The sequence below is a fragment of the Solanum dulcamara genome, chromosome 9, assembly GCF_947179165.1.
Source record: "Solanum dulcamara chromosome 9, daSolDulc1.2, whole genome shotgun sequence".
NCBI classification, from domain to species: domain Eukaryota; kingdom Viridiplantae; phylum Streptophyta; class Magnoliopsida; order Solanales; family Solanaceae; genus Solanum; species Solanum dulcamara.
This window is the reverse complement of record NC_077245.1, coordinates 1,178,483-1,199,935: the sequence shown is the minus strand read 5'-3', so window position 1 is coordinate 1,199,935 and position 21,453 is coordinate 1,178,483. Positions and strand designations below refer to the sequence as shown.

General features: G+C 31.4%; 3 protein-coding genes across 3 annotated transcripts; 2 read left to right on the top strand and 1 right to left on the bottom strand.

Moving 5' to 3' along the window:
- Nucleotides 1-1,351: 1,351 nt before the first annotated feature.
- Nucleotides 1,352-6,962, bottom strand: LOC129902267 (la-related protein 1C-like). Its single transcript, XM_055977419.1, has 6 exons — nucleotides 6,229-6,962; nucleotides 5,533-6,055; nucleotides 5,273-5,426; nucleotides 5,040-5,130; nucleotides 2,749-2,835; nucleotides 1,352-2,132 (listed from the first exon to the last, which is right to left on the bottom strand). Exons 1-6 carry the CDS (start codon nucleotides 6,742-6,744, stop codon nucleotides 1,839-1,841), a joined length of 1,665 nt encoding a protein of 554 aa, XP_055833394.1. The 5' UTR covers nucleotides 6,745-6,962; the 3' UTR covers nucleotides 1,352-1,838.
- Nucleotides 6,963-14,864: 7,902 nt separating this feature from the next.
- Nucleotides 14,865-16,235, top strand: LOC129902349 (UDP-glucosyltransferase 29-like). The gene has a single exon (XM_055977566.1). The coding sequence runs from the start codon at nucleotides 14,865-14,867 to the stop codon at nucleotides 16,233-16,235; it is 1,371 nt and encodes a 456-aa protein (XP_055833541.1).
- Nucleotides 16,236-19,949: 3,714 nt separating this feature from the next.
- LOC129904327 (UPF0496 protein At1g20180-like) lies at nucleotides 19,950-21,452 on the top strand. The gene is made up of 2 exons (XM_055979887.1): nucleotides 19,950-20,017; nucleotides 20,248-21,452. The coding sequence occupies exons 1-2, from the start codon at nucleotides 19,960-19,962 to the stop codon at nucleotides 21,282-21,284; spliced, it is 1,095 nt and encodes a 364-aa protein (XP_055835862.1). The 5' UTR covers nucleotides 19,950-19,959; the 3' UTR covers nucleotides 21,285-21,452.
- The last annotated feature ends 1 nt before the right edge of the window (nucleotide 21,453 follows it).

Sequence of the window (21,453 nt, the reverse complement as noted above, 5' to 3'; positions counted from 1 at the left end):
ATAATATAATTTTTGCAAAAAGAATTTAACTTTATACATTGATAATGTAAAAGTAATTAGTATAGACGAGAGTCTACGAAGGTAGAATCTACACACACTTTACATTTTTCTTTGGAGAGATATTTTTTCCGATAAATCCTCGCTAAAAAAGATAAAATTTCAAAATAATGAAAATGATACTGGTATTATTTATTTCACTTGATGATTCTTCATCTGGACCCATTTCGGGACAAGTAATTGTATAATACAACGAAGGTCCATTTTAGTTGTCATGATTTTCTTTTTGAGAGTTAAGCTCATTTTAAGATATATTTTTTTATCATATTGATATGAAAAAAATTGTAATTTATAGCATTTTTCATATAGTATTTGAATATCTAATTTTTTTACTCTATAATATTGAGTTAAAGTAATATAATTTAACTTTAAAAATTAGTCAAATAGACTTTTGAAAAGCGCAACATAACAACTAAAATGGTATCATCAACAACTTTTTATACAAATTATTTAATTTTTCTTTTCAAAAAAAGTAGCACGCATAGAAATGCCAACGAAGGTCCTGAGATGCTTATTAACTAACTTTTTGATAATATTCCTAAAGCAAATCCAGTGGTTCTTCAGAAAGTTAAAATCATTATTTCTCCAACTCATTATCAACACAAATCTCTTGTTCTTAAAGCAAGACCCTTTATTCTTATTCTGAAAGATGACTACCATAAAGTAACTTAAGCCGACCCAATGAATACATGACATAGGTCTTCACATACACTCGTGCCATGAGCAAGCTCTCCAACTAGTGTACTACAAGCTCACACCGATAATGAATACATAACACATGTCTTCACATAAACAATGCCACCATTAGCTTACTACAAGCACACTATTGAGTCATTTTGCCGATGTGAATACATGAAACACGTCTTTCACATACACTTGCCATGAGCAATGCAACCACTATCGTACTACTAACAAACAATGAATCGTCGTCACCAGCAATGAATACATGACACATGTCTTCACATGCACTCACCATGAGCAATGCCACCACTATTGTTATACTAGAAAACAATGAGTCATCGCAGACATGGTTTAGTGAACACCAGCAACATTGCACGGACAAGCCGTACACTACTATCACAAAATCATAGTTAATTAATACACATTTCACGTTAATCTATCACTTAAGCGTGTGATAAATCGGTATAGTTTAGTGTAAACACCAAGTTCGAGTATTTGTTCCACAAGTCTCAAGGCTTTCTTGGTGTAGGCAGTAACTCATCATGTACTTAATCTGTTCTCTCATATATCGAAAGAAATATAGAAGAAATCTCTAAAACACAACATAATGAGATGCAAAAAGAAACAAAATAATTTAAAACAATCAATATGCCTAGATAAGTATAACAAAATCAGCAGAGCTCAATCACTCTGGTTACCAGCCAAGCACTAAATCTACATTTTCAGAATGTTTTCCTCTGAAATGGAGGTAAATTTCAACCCAAAAAAGTTAAACCTTAAGCTCAAAATCCAAATTCACTCCATTGAATCACACAATGGAATACCAGCCTGCATATGCGATGCAATTATACGAGCCAAACGACTCGAAAAGTTTCAAGCCTCAACTGTATATCCTTTTAATCTCCACTATTGTTCCACTCTCTATACCAGATAACTTACACATTAGTTTTAACTCTTCCACTCACCTCAAAAACTGCAAAAAATATGGCCTCCACCAAGGGCAGCAAATGATGTATGTATAACCTTCCAAATACACCTTCCGTAATTGAATCAGTATGCAAGACAGAGTTGCCACTCGTTGCAAAATCAACAGCATTGTTTCATGCGTGGTTGGTAGAGATTTTTTCAGCGTCAGCGCAGCCTTCTTGAGCCGGCTTTGATTGATTAGCTGATTCGTCCGATAAGCCACCGGCAGATACCTCCAGTTGAGCATTGGTCACTTCTGCAGCACTACTAATATTTGTAGCTGATTCATTCTCAGAGACATTCTGTAAGGAACCTGTTAGACCACCGTCTGTCGATGCAGCAGATGTGGACGAACCTGAATCAGCTGCAAACTGGCTAGAAGTACGAGTCCATTTCCTCCAACCATCCCGTCTCCTTACCTTCTCATCCTGGAAGAAAGAACATCACTACCATCAAGACTACTTCATGTAACAGGTTAAAACACCATCTGTAGATGCAGCAGGAGTGGAACAGTTGGTGCAGAACCAAAAATCAATTTCAAGTAGTTAGTTTATGTACGAAATGCAGCACCCTTACAAGACAACCACCAAAATCACATATGGTTATATTGGAGGCAAAGGACTTTAGGTTCATTGAGTCTCAGTTATCTTAATTCTTACCCTACTGGCTATAACTATGCGAGATGACATAAGATATGGATTCTCTCAGTTCATGAAAACAGCTTCCAAAAGATGAAGAAAATATTCTCTACGACTAATTACTAAAATTTTGAGACAGTAATATGACAAATATGACAACGGTCCTTGAACTCACACGGGCAGTTCAATAACCAATTACAAATTTACAACTTTAGGAACCTCAAATTGTACTTCATATCATGTGATCTAACAGTTGAAGATAAGGATAAACAGAGACTGTGCAGTATAAGATAAAATTTCTTAACTGATATACACCAAACAGCTTCTTCTTCTTTTTTTTCAAACTGACTTAAAAGCATTAGAATATAATATATCAAGGCAAGAGAAGCTCTAACTGATATATTACCTGCACTTCTAGAAACGTTGAAGCCCTCAAACAATACAAAATGAACTGGATAGTATCAGACTGGACCTTATCTGTCAAATTCTTAACCTGCAAAAACAGACCACAAGCAAAACCTTGATCCCCAAAAATGTACTACTATATTGTAAAAGCACGTCAAGAACACACAATAGATATTACAAGGAAACAAATATGGAAATTGCATACACGTATGATTTCACTATGGGCATATTTAGCAGTGGCAAGGCTAAGTTGATGGAAATTGAATCCCCTTTATTGAAAAATTATACCGTCTGATAGGGTAAAAGCAATTTTTTTTAGTCATTCATAAGTTGTTGGATGCCCTTGCAATAAGAAAAAGTTTAGTGAAGTGTGAGGTTAAGAAATTGCTTTAGATCACAGGTTTAAATCCGATATATTATATTCTACTGTTTTTTTAAATCCAACGGTATAGATTCTTGGGTCCCCCACTGATGTTTAGTACGCCTTTTTTGGGTGTATTTTGCAGATATGTATGTGTCAGTCTATGCTACTCGGACTCTCCAAAAAGGTTGCCGCACCCGTGTTGGATCCTCCAAAATTAGTATATTTATGGAGGATCCGACACACCCATCGACATTATTGAAGAGTACGAGTAATATAGGTGTCAGTCAAATGAATAGTCTAAGTAACATAACTCATAGTGTGATTGCAGATTACAGTATATTAGTTATAACAAAGTCCCTCTAAAAAAGACAAAATTGCAAATCTCAAAGGCAATATAGTCATTAACATCTTAGTGTATAGCCATAATCAATATTCAACATATAGAAATTTCCACCCTTGGGACACGATATAAGGTTTTATAAAACATATAATTTTCAAGAGCAAAGGGTTAACATAATCTGAACAATAGGAATAACAGAAGTCCTAAAAGCATTGATGAGATCCAAAGCCTTATTTGTATAATTCGATTATATAAAGAGCCAACAAAGAATGCTAAAAATCTACTTGGCTATTGACCCAAATTCTTGACTTAAGCATGTAATCATTTGTCTATAACCATCGGATAGAAAAAATGTTTTGAGTAACGATTTCAAGCAGGACAATTGAAAGCTCTAAGTGAAAATGTTAGAATTCAGAAAATAGCTGCCAAAAATATAAATTTGTATACGGATTTTAAATTGAATAAAAAAGGAAATGGAAACGAATTCCGGTTTTCTATCCTTGACTTCCTGTAAGAGCACCAACAAATCAAAATAAATAAACACGAAAGCCCCAAATGGAACTCGATCTCCAGATTTTCGCTTCGACGAAGTTTCTGTCAACTGCAATAACATCCATCAGCAAACAGAAACTATGCTGATAAACATCAAAAGTAAACCAACATGAAACAATGAAACACAGCAGGATATTAAAGTTCAACCAAAATTCTTTGTACATTTGGTCTGCATTCTTTATATTTTTTCCTATGTTTAACAACCTCCGGAAGTTACAACAAACATATACGTAGAAAACCAAATGTGAGACTGGAGTAGATGCTTTGGGGAGATATCATTTCCTTTAGTAGAGAAAGAAACCTGTGTGTTCAGTCACCAATTACAGGAACTGTAAGTTTTTATAAAGGACGAGAGAAATTACGAATCTAGCATTTTCAGTTTATTTTATGAAGTACATTTCATAGATGGTTTAAGGAAATATCAAGTCACCTCTAATATAAAAGAGATTAAGCTAGAATAAAGGATCTGAAAATATCCAAATTTGGATAGTTAACTGGAATGAAACCAAAATAAACCTGATAAAGTACTTCTAATCCTGAATTTAATTTTTTGCATAGATTTGGTACCCATTCAAGATAAGTTCAACAGTTATTGCAAAAAAACTAGTTTCTGAATCATTCAAAGAGAAACTCAATTTCAACTTAAGCATTTTGTTTGTCATCGCCTGGTTTCATATGTTTATCTACAAGCACCTGACAATTACTATATGCAATTCACAAGCTCAAATGATCTCAGCATATGAGTTCTGGAACTTGTGACCATCTTTTTGCTGAGATTCAATGACTTTAGCTAAGCAAGCTGAGCTAAATATCAAAGAGAATACAAGAACAATCACAGTCATTTCATGATTATAAAGTCAATCCTCATAGACATCACATCTTTAAGCAAACGAAAAGTGTGCCAATAACTTGAAAAACAAGACATACATGGTCCCTAAGCTTATCAACATAGGAGAGAAATGACAATGCTGCATTATCATAGAGGCCGATTCTGCAATCAACCAATATGTACTACAGAAATAGGGATATCACTTACTCGAGGAAAGTTAGCAATCAATTGCATAGGAACCCAACCTTCCTCATCCATCTGTAACCTCAAAAAGTCATCTTTTACAAGATTAGCATCACTGAACCCCCAAAAAAAGAAACTTTGTCAGATAATTATCACAAAAATCCTGTAAAATGAAAGAAAGAAATTTATTTTAAAAGGGGGGAAACAGGGAAGGGAAAAGAAAAGAAAAGAATTACATTCTTAGCTTTGAAAATTACCTGAAGTAATACTCTATCTGATTAACCAAGGAGGGAGGCAAATTTGGATCCACTAAAGGTAAATGTTGGGGTAATTGTGGGGCTTGGTTGATGATAGACACACCACTATAGGGCTCTGGGCTCAATGGAGGAACATAAAAGAATGGAGTCATATCTGAACCATCAAAAAAGAAAGAAATGAGGCATATCTGAAAAGAACCAACAACATAATGCTAACATTTAGCAAACTAGATTATTAAAGAATGGAACAGCGGACTTACCATATCCCATCGGAGTAACAAAGGGTCTTATAGGGGTTGGAAGAAATGGGCCAGAACCAGGGAGTGGAGGCCGCATGAAGGCTGCATGAGGAGGAGTAAACTGAGGAGCCATATGAACGTCTCTCCGATCTTGATCACGCCTTCCCCCATGATTGTTATGATAAGATCCATCTCCACGGGGTCGGCCCCCAAAGTTACCTTTCCTGCCATGATTTCTATGGGGAGAATGATCATTTGCTCCATGCGGCTGAGACGGAAATCCTCCAACAGATCTTGAACCTCTTACAGGAGGCTCGAGAACAGGTGGATAGTGCATTACAGGAAATGGTGGAGGCAGTGGAGGTGGAGGTGGAGGCGGAGTTCTAATAAATGCTCCAGCACCTGGACCACTACCAACACCACTGCTGCTGCTACCTCTGTATTTCATTGATCTTTGTCTAACAGGTGTAGTAGGATTTGCATTTGAATTAGTGTTCGCATTAACATTAGCTTGTTTTTGAGGTGACTGAGAAATTATAGGACCCTATTCACAAAAACATATATACACACATCAATTAATCATTCATACCCCTTATAATTCCTTCATATCAACATTATAAATACAAATGCAGTAACATTTTAGCCCTCAAAAGTAGGCGAAACTAAATAAAAATCGAAACTTCGAGTATCAAAATCAAGATTAGATAGTAAATAAACCTGAGAAACAGAAGTCGATCCATCTGAAATAGGTTTTGATGAATCAGTAGCTGATTTTGGGCTGGGCTTAGTAGACTCAGAGAGAGCAGGCCAGGAAATAGCCCCACCCATAACAGAAACCGCCTCAACAACGCCGTTTACAGGTTTATTCCAAGCAGGCTTCTTCGGCCGACCTACATTGCTATCATTACTATCAGAACTCTCCGGCAGAGCACCGGAAGTAGAAATCTCCGGCGAAATCTTCTGGGTCGAGCAATCATCCGATAACGAAATTTTCTCCGGCGAAACACCGGCAGCCGATGCCAACGGTGACGGTGAGCGAGGACTTGACACTGATGCTGCTTCAGGCTCTCCACCACGAACCACTTGAGCCCATGGTGCTTGCAAATTCCGGCGAGCTTGAGGACTGCTGACAGTAGACCCGGCGGCCGATGTTACAACGGAGACACCATCAGCTTTGGCCGCCGGTGAACTTGGGGTGTTGTTATTTGCAGAAGAATCCGGCGGCGTGGCCATTCAAAACCAAAAGAAAAAAAATCAAAAAAATTCTAAAAAAATAAACCCAGAAATGATCAACAGAATCAAAGAGATTAAACAAAAATGTAGAGAGAAAAAAAATTCAAAATCAGGCACGAAATTCAAGGAAGAGTGATGAGAAGAAAAATGAGGTTTTTGGAAAGCGTCAGGTGAGAGAGAAAGGCTGTAAATTTTTAGGGTTTCAGTGATCACTATCTCCCTCTGTTTTGTGTCCTATTTTTATTTTATTTTTTATTTTTTATTTATTTTTACTTTCCTTTTTCTTCTTTATTTTCAATAATCCCATGAAATTACCAAAAGATACCCTAGACTTCTTTGTAATGGTGCTTATGCCCTTACAATTAAAAATTGAGAAACCCTGGTAAGTAATTGAGTTTTATTAATTGCCTCGATAAATGCATATAAGAATCTTTAAAACAAAATAAAAGAAGGTTTAAAGTATCAAAATTGATTATATCTCTGAAAAGTATACGTGACGTTTAATGAAAGGATAAAATCTATGAATATTTGCTCCATAAGATTAAACATGCTTTGTGAATTCGCATTATTAGAGATAATTCTAATATGATTTTGTAAGTAATCACTTCATAATTAATATGATTTTTTTTTAATTATTAAAAAAATATAGGTGACATTAATAACAATCGAGATTTTTTAATCTACTAGATAAAGTACATATAAAAATCTCAAAAGTTTATAGTAAATGTATCAAATTTATGAAATACGTATAAAATTGAATTAATTGCATTCTATTAAATACACATGACTTTTGTGACACTTGAGATTTTATTGATCAACTAAATAAAGGCTCATATGAACCCTAAAAATAATTTGAAGTCTATAATAAAAACATCATACCTATGGATATGCTTAAACACCAAATTGATTAAGTCGTAGCAAGTAATAAAAAATAAATCAAGCACACATTGAATTCGAAATTTTAAAAAGTAGTTGTTTTCAAAAACCAAAATTATAGTAGACAAGACTATAATTGCTTTAAATTTTATATATTCTATAAACAATATGTTTTTGGCATTTTTGTTGAATTGTGTATTTTTTTTATTCATATGGAATATGGCATACTTTGGATAACAAGCTATAAGGAAAATTGGAAAACAATCACCATCAATGGTGCAATAAAGAATGTGTATGTAGCTAGGAAGCACTCTATCTTTTAATAGGCTTATAATAATTTTCAATATGACCATACTAGTGAAAGGAATTCTTCTTTAATATCTAAATCATCAAATAATTATAATAAGAAATAAGTGTCAAAAACACATCTAAATTATCCTCTCTTTTGAATTTCATGCCTAAACTATTGGGTTGAGTTTCGTACCTAAACTATCACTTCTTAGTTTGAGAGTATTTTAGTCATGTGGCAAAAAAAAAATTAAAAAATAGAGAAAGTAGAGAAAGGGTATTACACACATCACTGAGATGTGTCTTTTAAATTGAGAAGTGATAGTTTAGGTATGAAACTCAAACTCCCAATAGTTTAGGTATGAAACTCAAAAAAGAGGGATAGTTTAGGTGTGTTTTTTGACACTTATCTCTTATAATAATAATAGACTCAGTGTAATCTCACAAATAAAATCTGAAAAATATAGAAGGTACGCGAAAACCATCAATTAATTAGCTAACCAAAAAATATAAAAAGTAATTCTACTAGTAGCTAGGGAGTATTACAACAATTATTATACTTAAGAAAAGAAATATATATGTGCATGGTCCTAGGAAGCAATATGATAGAATGAATAATATTATTTTCTTTTCAATTATGAATTTTTGAAATACAACAATTCGTGGTAGAAAACTTTTGAATCAAATATGAATTGATCAGATCAATAGACATCTAATATGAGGTCGATGAACAATTAACCACAACGAAAAAAAAAATCACCAGCTATTCCACTTTGAACAGTTATTTAGTAAAATATTTTTTTAAAAAAAAATTATAACTTGTGAAATTTTTGTACCACGATCCAAGCATTCATTGAGCAAACTGAAAATCATATGATAGAAAATATTATAACATGATCTAAAATTTTATTAGTTATTCAAATGTCACAAAGTAATTAAATATTTTGTTTTTAAAATTAAGAAATATAACAAAATATTAAACTTGAATGTAATGTTATCTTGAAAGGTAATTTTTTAAGGATTATATGTGCTTCTCTTTTGTAAAGAGAGGACAATTTATATTTTAACCTAAAAGAGATATATTTGGGTAAATTGGCCAACCATAGCAGTATCCATGATAAGAGCCCAATTGAACTCGAATATTGGTAACTAGGCCCAAAGGACGTGATGTCTATGCTACGTACAAGTTCTACACGGGTCATTTGGTACGAGAAATAAAGAATAATAATTTTAAAATAAAATATAAAATTATTTTATTCCGCATTTAGTTAGGAGTATTAGTTAGTTTCATAATTATATATTTCATTATTTATATTATCACAGTGGGGTAAGTTATCAATATATCAGTGGAATAACTCATTTCATGTGATATCCAATCAATGTCTCTTAAGATAATTTTATCTATCACATCCCTATTAAATAAACCCGCACTAATATTGTATATGAAAACTATTTTCTCATAATAGAGCTTCAAATGACTTATTATAAAATTATTTATTTTGATTTTTAGTAATTTACCAAATCATAAATCTCTAATTTTAGCTTTTTCTTTTATATCATAGTATTGAATGGACGATTATATTAAAGAAACAAAAATTTAGTTTTATATTGTCATTAGGGGTGGTCACAAGTGAGGCTAGTGAAGTTTTTGTTTTAGGCCCAAAAAAATTGAGACACTAATAACAATTTTGAAGGTTTGATAAAAGTATCAAATTAATTGAATTTGCTTAATCACCGAATACATTAATGCATGAATAATAACCTAAAAAAATCCCCAAAGTTTAGAGTAAAAAGATCAGATTTATTAAATACACTTAAATCCATCCAGAGCGTACATCTAATAAAATTAAATACACTTAATTAAGGTTTTGTTTAGACAAGCATAGTAAGCTCTTGTGGTAGAAAATAATTAAATAGGTACTATTGAGTAATGGAAAAAAATATATATGCGTTCTACATAAACCAAAAATAATAATTGTAGACGAGACTATAATTGCTTTGAGTTTTTTTTCCGTATAAGAAACAATAAATTTTTGATATTTCGCAGAAATCGTATATTTGATTCGTATTTAATTTTCTAGATTTATAGAAAAAGTAATATTTAATTTCTAGATTAAAAGACATCTTGGTCTATATATTTTTAGTTTAAGATCGTAATATTCGAAAATTTTCTTTACTTGTTAAAAAATCGTGTCAAATGAAAATCAAACAAAATATCAAAACGAATGGAGTATTATTTATAGAAAAAGTAAATTTTTCATTATTTTTTTTTTAAAAAAAGGTGGAATGACCTAGAAAATCATTGTACTTGACTCCATTTGTCACCTAAATCCTTCTACTCAAGACTTTGTCAAGTGAACACTTGAAGTTATTAAAACACGTTCTGATCAGCAAATAAATGTCACATAAGTTTGGTCAATGGTTAGAGGGGTTTAAAAGAACGCGTTTTAATAACGTTAAGTGTTCACTTGGCAAAGTCGTGAGTAGAAGGGCTTAGGTGACAAACGGAGTCAAGTACAAGGGTCTCTCAGATCATTCCGCCTTAAAAAAAATAACTTTACATGTCAAAAACACTAAAAGAATAGACTTTAAATATACATAAAGTCTATGTATATTGTATTTGTATGTATAAAAAATCATACGATCTATATATATAGTCACAAATTACTTTTCATACGTATGTATTAATTCTTAAACGTCCTTAAAAATTTCTACTTAGCTACTAAAGCTATTTCAAATAACTTATTGCAATTTTTGTTATACTGATTTATATTATCGATGCAATTATGACTTTTTCTTTTTTTGTCTTCAATATCTTCCAATAATGTAAATAGAATATTTAATTACCATTTTCTTTCATCCAAGAATATCGAATTACCTGACTCGTAGAAAGTTGCCTATTTTCCAAATGTAAAAATCTCTCTTGCAATTCTTTCACATTTATTAAGTCAGATGAATATTTCGAAAATTTTGGAGAAAGTCTCTATAAAAGGAAAAGAGATTTGTTAATTAGATAATAAGTAACATTTCATTAATTGACATGTAAATTGTATATATCAAAGTATCTCAAAAGCACAATAGAGGATAACACTTAATTATTTTTTTTGAATAAAAATGTTTGATATGAATTGGGACTATAAAGAGTACGTAGATGGTCTATTCCGTATATATGATTTAATTAAAGATAAAAATTGTTTTTATACTATCTCATGTCATTATTATTTCTCTTTTTATTTATGTTGAAGTTCCGTTACATATAACATCAAAGTTATAATTGACACTCCAAGTCCCAAACCAAATGGATTAAATTATCCATTTATCTCTTCATAATTTAAACGACTAATCAATGACTTTCCAATTCATTATATTATTTTTGGAAAAGTCAATATGTTTAAAAGAGGAATATTTATCTAATATTGGTAATGAATTGGAGTTTATTTCCTTACTAACATTAGGAGTATCATTCCCCCACTTTATTGTAATAATAATTGTATCTTACGTAATTTCCAATAATTATACGAGACCTTTCATTTAATAAAAAAATTATTCACGTTTGATTGTTATACCACATTAATAACACGATGCGTGTCTATTGCATATTCAGTTATCATTTAAAAATGGCTAATTAAACCATTTCGAGAGAAAAAATTAATTATGGTTAATTAATAATTTTCTCTGTCGATTTATACTTATCAGTATTGACTTAGCACATTTTTTAATGAGTAATAAATAGGATCACTATTTTACTATATCATTATTTGAATATACTAAATTCAATGTTTTGAAAATTACATTGCGAAATGATTATAATTAATAATAAGGATAAATTAGGAACTTATGAAAAATTATCTCTTGATTTTCAAAATGGACAAGTAAAAGGGGAAGGAGGACGTATTCATTTTCACCTTATTTAATACGAATCAATCATAATAAAGTATATTTATTTTAACGTAATTTGGTAGGGTGTATAAGAATAGTGTTGAATATATGTATATATTAGTAATGTTGACATTAGCAATTTTACGTTGCATATTAATCGTGCTTGGATTAGTTATATATTTTCTTATGCATTGTTCCGTTTTAAAAATAACATGCATTACATTATTTTTAAAAGAAAATATTTATTTACAAAAATACCCTTCACAATGTCACGACCCAAACACGGGGGTGATGACACTCATCTCAATCCACCGAGACAAGTCAACCTAATACCCAACGGAAAGTAGATGCGGAAGAAAAAGAAATAAATCAAAATTTAACTTAATCGAAAAAACGTAAAACAAACTCAAACTCTCCCAAGATTGGTTGTCATGTGTACAAGCCACTAATACATTACCGAAGCATGAAAGAAAAATACAGTCACCGTGTCTTTGTCTCTAGAATAGGACTAAAACATATTAAAAGATTAAGAGGTGTCCACTAGATGGATGTAACAGCTACCTCAACACTCAAGATGATAGCCTCAAAAGTGGTAGAAAATACTAGAAGATCAAGCAGGTACGGGCTCACAACTTATACAAGTGTAGAAGCAAGGGGTAACTACCAAACAATACGGTACTTAGCAAGTGGATAATTAAAACTAAGCAAAGCTCAATAGATACAAGTACTCATGTCATCCCAACTGAACCTCCTCAACTACAACCTGCATAAAACCAACTCAACTCTACACTCTACACAATAATAATAATAATAATACAGTCCACAGATACTCATTAGCAGTCTCATCAAGTGAATCATATCAAGTCAAGTTTAACATATACAGAGCAGTAAGTGGTAAACAGAATTCACAATTATCAACAAAATATGATGCAATGCAATGAGATGATGCATGTCTGTCCTATTGGTACACATCCGCTGAATTACAGTCCGGAACCCATGGGGGATATTTCTATCCATGTTACCTACCACGGAGCGTGTGGTCCATCCCCTTAATATACATATCCTGCCATGAAACATGTGGCCCGACCCCTTTGTTTCATAATACCTGCCACGGAGCACTATGTCAGAATCAATGCAATCAATTCATGTTCATAAGATTCACGATAATAACATGACAACAACAATAATTTTTTCCTATCTCACATCAATATAGTCATTTCATATGTCCAAAATAAATCCATAATCTCATCACATTACTTACACCAATACATGTCATTAGATCGCCATTTTATACCCTTCATCTCCATTTTTAAGGTCAATTATACAGTCAATAACCCAGTCCAATTTTCATTACTCTCCAGTGCACATAACACGGAAATACAAGCATCTACAAGCTTAAACTGAGGTTTAGAAAAGTCACTTGCCTCAAATAATCAAACAATCACTCTTGGACTTGAGTCTTTTCTTTTTGAACACTATCCAAAACACTGCAATCTAATCAAATAAATAATCATAATAAGATTTCAAAACTAACATCACATATATTATTATATGTCTAGCATAGACCCAAAGACTCATCCAAATCTATAATCACATTTTCAATCCTGATTCCACTTAATTTATCAAGTCTCGTATTTCTTAAATTCAAGTTTAGGGTTAAGCATCAATTCCTCCAATATCATAACTCTAATGGTATTCATCTAATACAATTCATTTCATAATTAATTATCTATCTCAATATATTAACACTTGAATTATAATGTGATAATCAAAGTTAAAAAGGTCGAACCCAACTAATTTACAGAACGAGTAGAAGCACTGTAAGAATGATTTATTTTTTTAAAAAAGCATAACCTACTTACCATGTTCATTCACTGCCTTTTTGTACATATATTAATATTGTGCTTCAATTGGTTGAGGAAATATCTCATCCTAGCAGTTTTTCATCTACCGATTCTTCTCCTTGAATAATCTATACTTCTAACTTGGGTCATATTACTTGTCAATCAAAATCAGTGAAGCTTTTTCACTAAGTCATTCCTCTCAATGATTAGTCCATCATGATTGTCTAATTATTAATCCAATCATTCACATTCATCACTTATAAATTTGTCAAAGTGCTTTGATTTCCAACGAACAACATACTATCCACTAGGCAACAATTACATAGGCAAATAGAAATAATTGAGATTGACTGAGAATTTGTTCACCTGCGTCGTCATCGTTGTCCTCTCGAGAGCGGAATTGGTGTATTATAATTAAAAGAAATACAACCTCTTCATTTTAACTTAAATCAGTTTTACACCTAGGTCAAATGGTATATATAAATAAATTATCAATTTAGTCCATCAATTAAATTAATTATTTAAAATCACTCATCAACTAATTAACCGAAGTTATCGAAAAGTCCAAAATTTTTAACTTAAATTTACAAAAAGGGTCTTTTATGAAAAGAAGATGACTATTTCTCAAAATAATCTAACGGGTCATTACACACAAATACATTGAGAAGGATGTGAAAAGGGTTCTAAGAGGCAATTGTGTCTTTAACCATGATAATGCATGCATCGAAACCTCTTGCATTACTAGTACGTACCATGATTTTTCATATATTAATTAATATAACATAATACCAAATAGAATATATAACTAATAAATGGATGCATTTATTTTTTTGAAATGCATCCTATCGCAGTATAGTAAGGTAATCAATAAGTAGATGGTCAAAAATGTGTTTAATTTACTTGAACTATAAAATCCAACTCTTCATCCTTTCTTCAACGGTAATTGAGTACTAGATTTATAAAGGAAATAAAAAGATCCTCAATAACTCTGCTTATATTTTATTTATGGACATAAGATTAAAACATTAAGGTACGTATAACAAAAGATATATGTATATATAAATATATTATGATTCTCGTTGAAAGATTTAATTTCCATTTCCAAACGATCTTCCATTTTATATGAAAATTTAACATAATTAAGACAATATCATACATTATAAATTGTAATAACCTCTTCATAACAATCAACAACATTAGCCAATCAAAGAGTGAAAAAACACAAAGGTTTTCATGGATGCTTCAATGGAGATGAATCAAAAATCGCTTAGCATTCTAATGTTTCCGTGGTTGGGACATGGACACATCTCTCCTTTTCTGGAGCTAGCTAAAAAGCTCGTTACGAGAAACTTTACTATTTTCTTGTGCTCAACACCTGCGAACTTCATATCCATTAAACAAAAGCTCATTAACGAAAACTTGACTGAAAAAATCCACCTTGTTGAACTTCGACTTCCATCTTTTCCTGACCTTCCTCCACATTACCATACCACCAATGGCCTCCCACCCCATCTCATGTCCACACTCAAGAAGGCGTTCGCCAAGGCTCGTCCAATTTTCACTCAAATCATCAATACTATTGAGCCTGATTTGCTTCTTTATGATTTACTTCAACCATGGGCACCAAAGGTAGCCGCGGAGAAAAACATTCCATCTGTTGTTTTTGTTACTAGTAGTGCGACCATGTTTTCCTACATGTTTCACACTTTCAGGTACCCTTACTTGGAGTTTCCCTTCTCTTCTATTTATTATCGCGATTATGAGCTAACGCGTATGCTTAATAATCAAGATTTGGAGCCTATTGAGCAACAACAAAAAGATAAAACTAGTGTCAAGTTGTGCTTTAAGAGGTCTTCTAGCATTGTTTTGATCAAGGGTTTTAAGGAAATTGATGGTAAATATTGTGACTATATATCTAGTTTGACCAAAAAGAGAATTGTTCCGGTTGGTCCACTTGTTCAAGAACCTATAAGTGAAGATGGCAATTCACAAATCCTAACATGGTTGAATAAAAAATCAAAAGGGTCAACTATTTTTGTTTCTTTTGGGAGTGAATATTTTTTGTCACAAGAGGATAGGGAAGAGATTGCTCATGGTCTAGAGCAAAGTAGGGTTAATTTCATTTGGGTTGTTAGGTTTCCAAAAGGTGAGAAACTCAAACTTGAACAAGCATTGCCACAAGGTTTTTTCAAGAAAGTAGGTGAAAGGGGAATGGTAGTTGAAGATTGGGCCCCACAAGCAAAAATATTAGGAAACCCTAATATCGGCGGATTTGTGAGTCATTGTGGATGGAATTCTGTCATGGAAAGCATGAAAATTGGTGTGCCAATAATTGCTATGCCAATGCATCTTGATCAACCATTGAATGCTAGGCTTGTGGAAGAAGTAGGTATTGGATTGGAAGTTGTTAGGAGCAAAGATGGAAAACTTGATGGAGAACAAATTAGTGAAATTATTAATAAGGTTGTTTTGGACAAAGAAGGAGAATCCATAAGGGAAAAGGCAAAGAAGATGAGTGAGACAATTAGAGTCAAAGGTGATGGAGAGATTGACGATGTTGTCCAAGAATTGGTCAAGCTTTGCAAGAGATCAAATGCTGTCTAGCTTTTCATGATTTGCATGTTTTTTTTTTCCTAACTTAGTTTTTTTCTTTTTAGTGTTTAGTATCATGCTTATCAACTTAAAGCATGTGTTGGTCGAGTACTAAATTTTTTTGTACTCCTTAATTTAGGTCTTCTTTTCTATGATGTTTATCTTAGCTAGCTAGACAAATTAACCATTACTGTGAATGATTGATTTGAAACTAGCAAAGATGATAATGTCAAAATTTGCATGTGTTTTAATAAAAGTGACTTTTAATTTAAGTTTATACAATTTTTATCGTCTGACCAAAAGACTTGAACAGTCCAGTTTCTTTGACCTTTTTCCCCCTTCCATTTCTTGTTATTGGCAATGTAAAAATAATATTTAGTTACCTTTTTATTTCATCGGAGAATATATCTAATTACTTAACTCTAAAAAAATTGCCTCACAAATGTAAGAATCTCTTTTTGCTTCTCTTACATATATATTATTAACTTAAAGGATTATTAGCATTTATTATTGTCAAATCGTTTCCTTGTTTGTTTTAAAGCAATAATTGTAAACAAATATGCTAATTAGGTAATACACTAATTTTAACCAAAAAAAAAGGTTTCGCTAATTACAATTTTTTAAACAACTTATTGCAATTTTCGTAATAGCTATTGATAAAATTATTACCAAATGACATGTCAAAATTTCATTATTAGTTTAATCAAATAATTTCAATTTTCTCTCACAAATGCATTTTGCAATTTGTTATTTTAAATTACTTGTCAAATTACATTGTTTTTTCATACTTGGAATGAAGTGTTATAATGAGGTTATAGAAGAATTACGAAGAAAAAGTACTACCATTTCTAGAGAGTGGTATTTTTTTTCATAGAAGCCTGATCACACTCAAATCAAAAGGAATAAATTGTCTGTTTATTTGTTCATAATTTTATTGTATAAACTTATGATTTAAGGAATTGAATTTTCCATCATATTTATATCTTATTTTAGAAAAGAGAAAAGTCAGTAGATTAAATAAAGAGGAATTCTCCAAATGGTAATCAATTTAAGGTATTTTCCTTACTAGAATCAGTAATACATGATTCCCCGGTTTATTATAGTAAATAAATGTAGCTTACCTAATTTACTTAGTTATTACGAACATGTTCCTCAAAATATTTCACAAAATCTATATGTATTTGTATTTTGTGGGTAGAATATATTGATTTTTTTATTATTATGAAGATTCTCAAAATAATAGCTTCTTAATTGTGGCGTGACAATTAAAGGAAAATGAATTGTTTACCAAAGAAAAAAAAGGAAAAGGAGTTACAAAAAAAAAAAAGAGGACCTAAAAGGAAAGGAGAGGACTCAAATAAGTTGCAAAATATCTGGTCTACCTAATATAACGCATGAAAATTTAAATTGCATATTTATTTATTTCCAATTGAACATGAAATAAGTACTATCCACCCATTTACCCTCCAACATTTATTATTTCAATATTACGAAATTGACTTTTTCATGTTCTACTAAGTCTACCTTCAATCATTCAATCATATGTATAAATCTCGAATATCCCATAAATTTTCAGAATATTCACAAAAAAAAATAGTTGAATAGTCTTTCTTAAAGCTTATTTGGTGATTAAATATATCGTAAGAGAGGTCTAACGTAACTCCAAACATATCGTAATAAAATCCAATTCATACACCATTAACGATCCTCGACTGGTCGAAGAAAATTCGAAGAGATTACTCGTAATTATATAAGCGCTAGAACATGTCAAATGTCCAATAGTTCACTTGATACTAACGACTCTGGACTCTGGAGTTCTTTCTAAGCGACATGAATTTGAATTAATCAAATCAGTAAATACTAGATATAAAATAATTTTTTAATTGAAAAAAGAGAATCATTTGATTGTTGGTATTTTATGTAAGATTAAATTCACCGATCATAGATTCAAAGTTATGATACATGAAAATGGTAAAAGAGGACAAGGCAAATCTAAAATAATATACGAGAGTGTTATTTCAGAATACTTATAAATCATTGGAAATTAAACAAGGCACGTCTTGAGCAAAAAAATAAGACACAAGGAGGAAAGAAAAAATCTATATAAATGATATTTAGTAATTGGGAATAAATTTTAGACTTGTTAGAGAATTTCTAATAAAACTTATTTTTTTATTTTATTTTGCTATTTGGAATGATTGATGATATAAATTTTGCTTAAATAAAATAGTGATGATTCATAAAATCAACTCCAATTAATGTATGATTAAGACGTAATTATTATTATTATTGGTATTAGATTATGACTAGGCGCTTTAGGTACGTGTTGATCTCACACTTCCTTTCACGCCTCACAAAGAAAAAATCTAAGCAAAATTCATGTGATATTAATTCCAAGTTAAAGAGATGGAGACCAACAATGTCACCAATTCATGATTCATATATATCCCTTAAGAAGCTAAAAGGTGGACTCCAAGAAACAAATGTAAATTCACATATTTAACTAACTCTTTTTTCTTCTAACATATTTTTTTTCCTTATTAGGAAAGTAAACCTTTAAACATAATCACTAGTACCTAATTTTTCATTAAAAGGATTTGGCTCCCTCCTCAAACACAAGCAAGAGAAAAAAACATCATTTACAAGGCACTCATTAGTAAATTTCATCTTTAATTTTTTATTTTTTTTTTGGTAATGTAACAAAGCTAGTGATATAATCCACATGAATTGTGTGGTGGTGTTAGGTTGCCCTCATTTTATCTTACATGGATTAATTTTATCTCTCAAAATAACGGTAATATCTTCATCTAAATAAACTTAGCTTACTTCAAAAAAAAAAATACTCTACATGGAGTACTATTGTACCTCTTTTTACAATCTTGTATAATATTTTTGAGTTTTGCTTTTATATATGAATAATAATATTCTTTCATATTAACTTAAAATGTAACTATAAGTAATTATCCGTTATTTTTTAGGATAAATTTGAGTCAGTCCACTAACGATAAGGACATATTTAGGATCAAATTTAAGCCGAGTTCTGAGCCACTCCAGTCCACTACATGTAAAGGCATATTTGAGAACAAATTTGTTTTATTTTCCATAATTGAGGGGCATTTATTTATTTATTTATACCCTTTTCCCTATTAAAGAAAAAGGTAGGCTACCTATTCGAAAATGTTAAATCGCATTGATAATATTTAAAAAAATACTTTACAATGTATATAATCTAAGTTACTTGAATCTTTCAAAAATATTATCGAGTGTGTACTATATCCTTCAAAAGTTACTCATTTTTAAAAAATTCAACACAAATATAATCATATTTTTTTAAAGAATCCGAACAACTCACGATATATAAGTGTTTTAGCATTGTGTATACATTGGACGTGTCTGTTTAAATTAGTAAATTGAGAGGAAAAAAAAGAAGAAGTTACTAGTTTGGTAGAAGGATACTTTACGCGTATATCTAGAGAGAGAGGTGTAGGAGACGTAAACGTGTTATAAAAACTATATAAATTAAGTATTTGTATCTTCAAAGTCACCAATTATTTCTGTTTTAAAAACTTAATTTGCTTTTTTTGAAGAAACAAGGATACAAACTCATATATATATATATAAAGAGACATTGATCAGTTGCTTTCAGAGTTTTTATTCTGAAAAAAAAAACATTTTCAATTCTCCTAATCTTTCAACATTTATATATATATATATATATATATATATATATATATATATGCATCTAATGAGAAAATTGGTCTGGTTCAAGTTGAAATCGACTCGCAAAAATCAAAGTAAGTTTCATATTCTTCTTCATGTTCATCATTTTCTTGTAATTATAGACTTAATTAGTTCTAAGAAACTTAGTGGTTCCTAAAGCCTATGAGTATCATCGTTTCCGGTTCATATTATGCTAGTTTTGGTTTGTTCTATAATACCACGTTTAATCGTGTAAACTTCTTATCTAAAAATGAAATAATTGTTAGAGAGTGCATAGTTTTTAATGTTTGATGAATTTTTTCAGGTAGAATTGAGAATGACGGTTCGGGTAGCTTGGTGAACAAGTCAAATGTGAATGAAGAATATGTTGAAGCCTTAAGGACTAAGTCTTACGTAGAACTGTACAATAAAGTTCAAGAACAACTTGAAGATGGAAAATTAAAAGATGATCATAAATTATCATCGTCTTCTTCTCTTCAACTCGAGACAAATCTGTGTCAAGTAGCGTTATCTGAACTCCCTGAATCATGTCAATTTCATCCCCTAATCGTTAACTACTTCGATATCACCTTAGAAGCATGCAGAATCTGTGAGTTACTACTTCAAAATGTGCAACAAACACGAGCTAATTATAGGAAGATAAGAAGGGCTATTAGATTGATGACAATAGAGCAAGATTCAGGGCATTTTTATAGTGTATATAGAGAACTTGCATCATTTGCTTCCTTAAACAACTCTTTCTCAGTTGTTAATCAAGTTCAGATTCTTGACACACGCCAAGGACATGATTTATTGCTTCAGAAATTATCGTCACAATTCAGAAGAGTTAACAAGAGGATGAAATTCTTGAAATCTTGCAAGAGGGTATTTGGAATTAGTATTACAATAGGGTATACTGGTGTTATGATAGCATTGTTAGTCCTAGTTCTTCATAGTATGGTTTGCATTGTGGCTGCCCCGGGATTAATAGGTTGTTCTTATAAGCTATTCAAGAAAAGATCAAAGGTGGATAAAAAGGAAAAAAGTTCAAGTTCACTGGAAATACTAATAGCACAGCTTGATGTAGCAGCAAAGGGAGTGTACATATTGATTAATGACTTTGATACAATGAGTCGGCTAGTGAGGAGACTATATGATGAAATCGAACATAATAGATCTGTAGCTGATATGTGTGCTAGAAAGAAAAACACTGCTATGTTGAAGGAGGCGATAAGGAATTATAGTATCAACAAAAACTGCTTCATGGAGCAGTTGAAAGAGCTTGAAGAGCATGTTTTCTTGTGTTTCCTCACTATAAACAGATCAAGAAGGATGGTTCTACAACAATTGCTCAGCAGATGAGTTAGTGCAATTTATTGAATGAAAAATGACAACAAAGATTAGAGTAAAAATTTTCGTGTTTTTGTCTTTAATAATGGAAAAATTCGCTTCCACCATTTTGTTTTCTTGTAAACTTAATGGAGATCATAGCAAGTACAGATTCTTCTTATTTTTCTTGTTCTATAGCAAT

Bases quoted from the DNA above. Each gene is read 5' to 3' on its own strand.
- LOC129902267 (XM_055977419.1), bottom strand. From the start codon at position 6,744: ATGGCCACGCCGCCGGATTCTTCTGCAAATAACAACACCCCAAGTTCA. The intron at 6,056-6,228 runs GTTTATTTACTA...TTTTGTGAATAG, and splicing joins GATCGACTTCTGTTTCTCAG to GGTCCTATAATTTCTCAGTC. The intron at 5,427-5,532 runs GTAAGTCCGCTG...TTGATGGTTCAG, and splicing joins TGTTACTCCGATGGGATATG to ATATGACTCCATTCTTTTAT.
- LOC129902349 (XM_055977566.1), top strand. From the start codon at position 14,865: ATGGATGCTTCAATGGAGATGAATCAAAAATCGCTTAGCATTCTAATG.
- LOC129904327 (XM_055979887.1), top strand. From the start codon at position 19,960: ATGCATCTAATGAGAAAATTGGTCTGGTTCAAGTTGAAATCGACTCGC. The intron at 20,018-20,247 runs GTAAGTTTCATA...GAATTTTTTCAG, and splicing joins ATCGACTCGCAAAAATCAAA to GTAGAATTGAGAATGACGGT.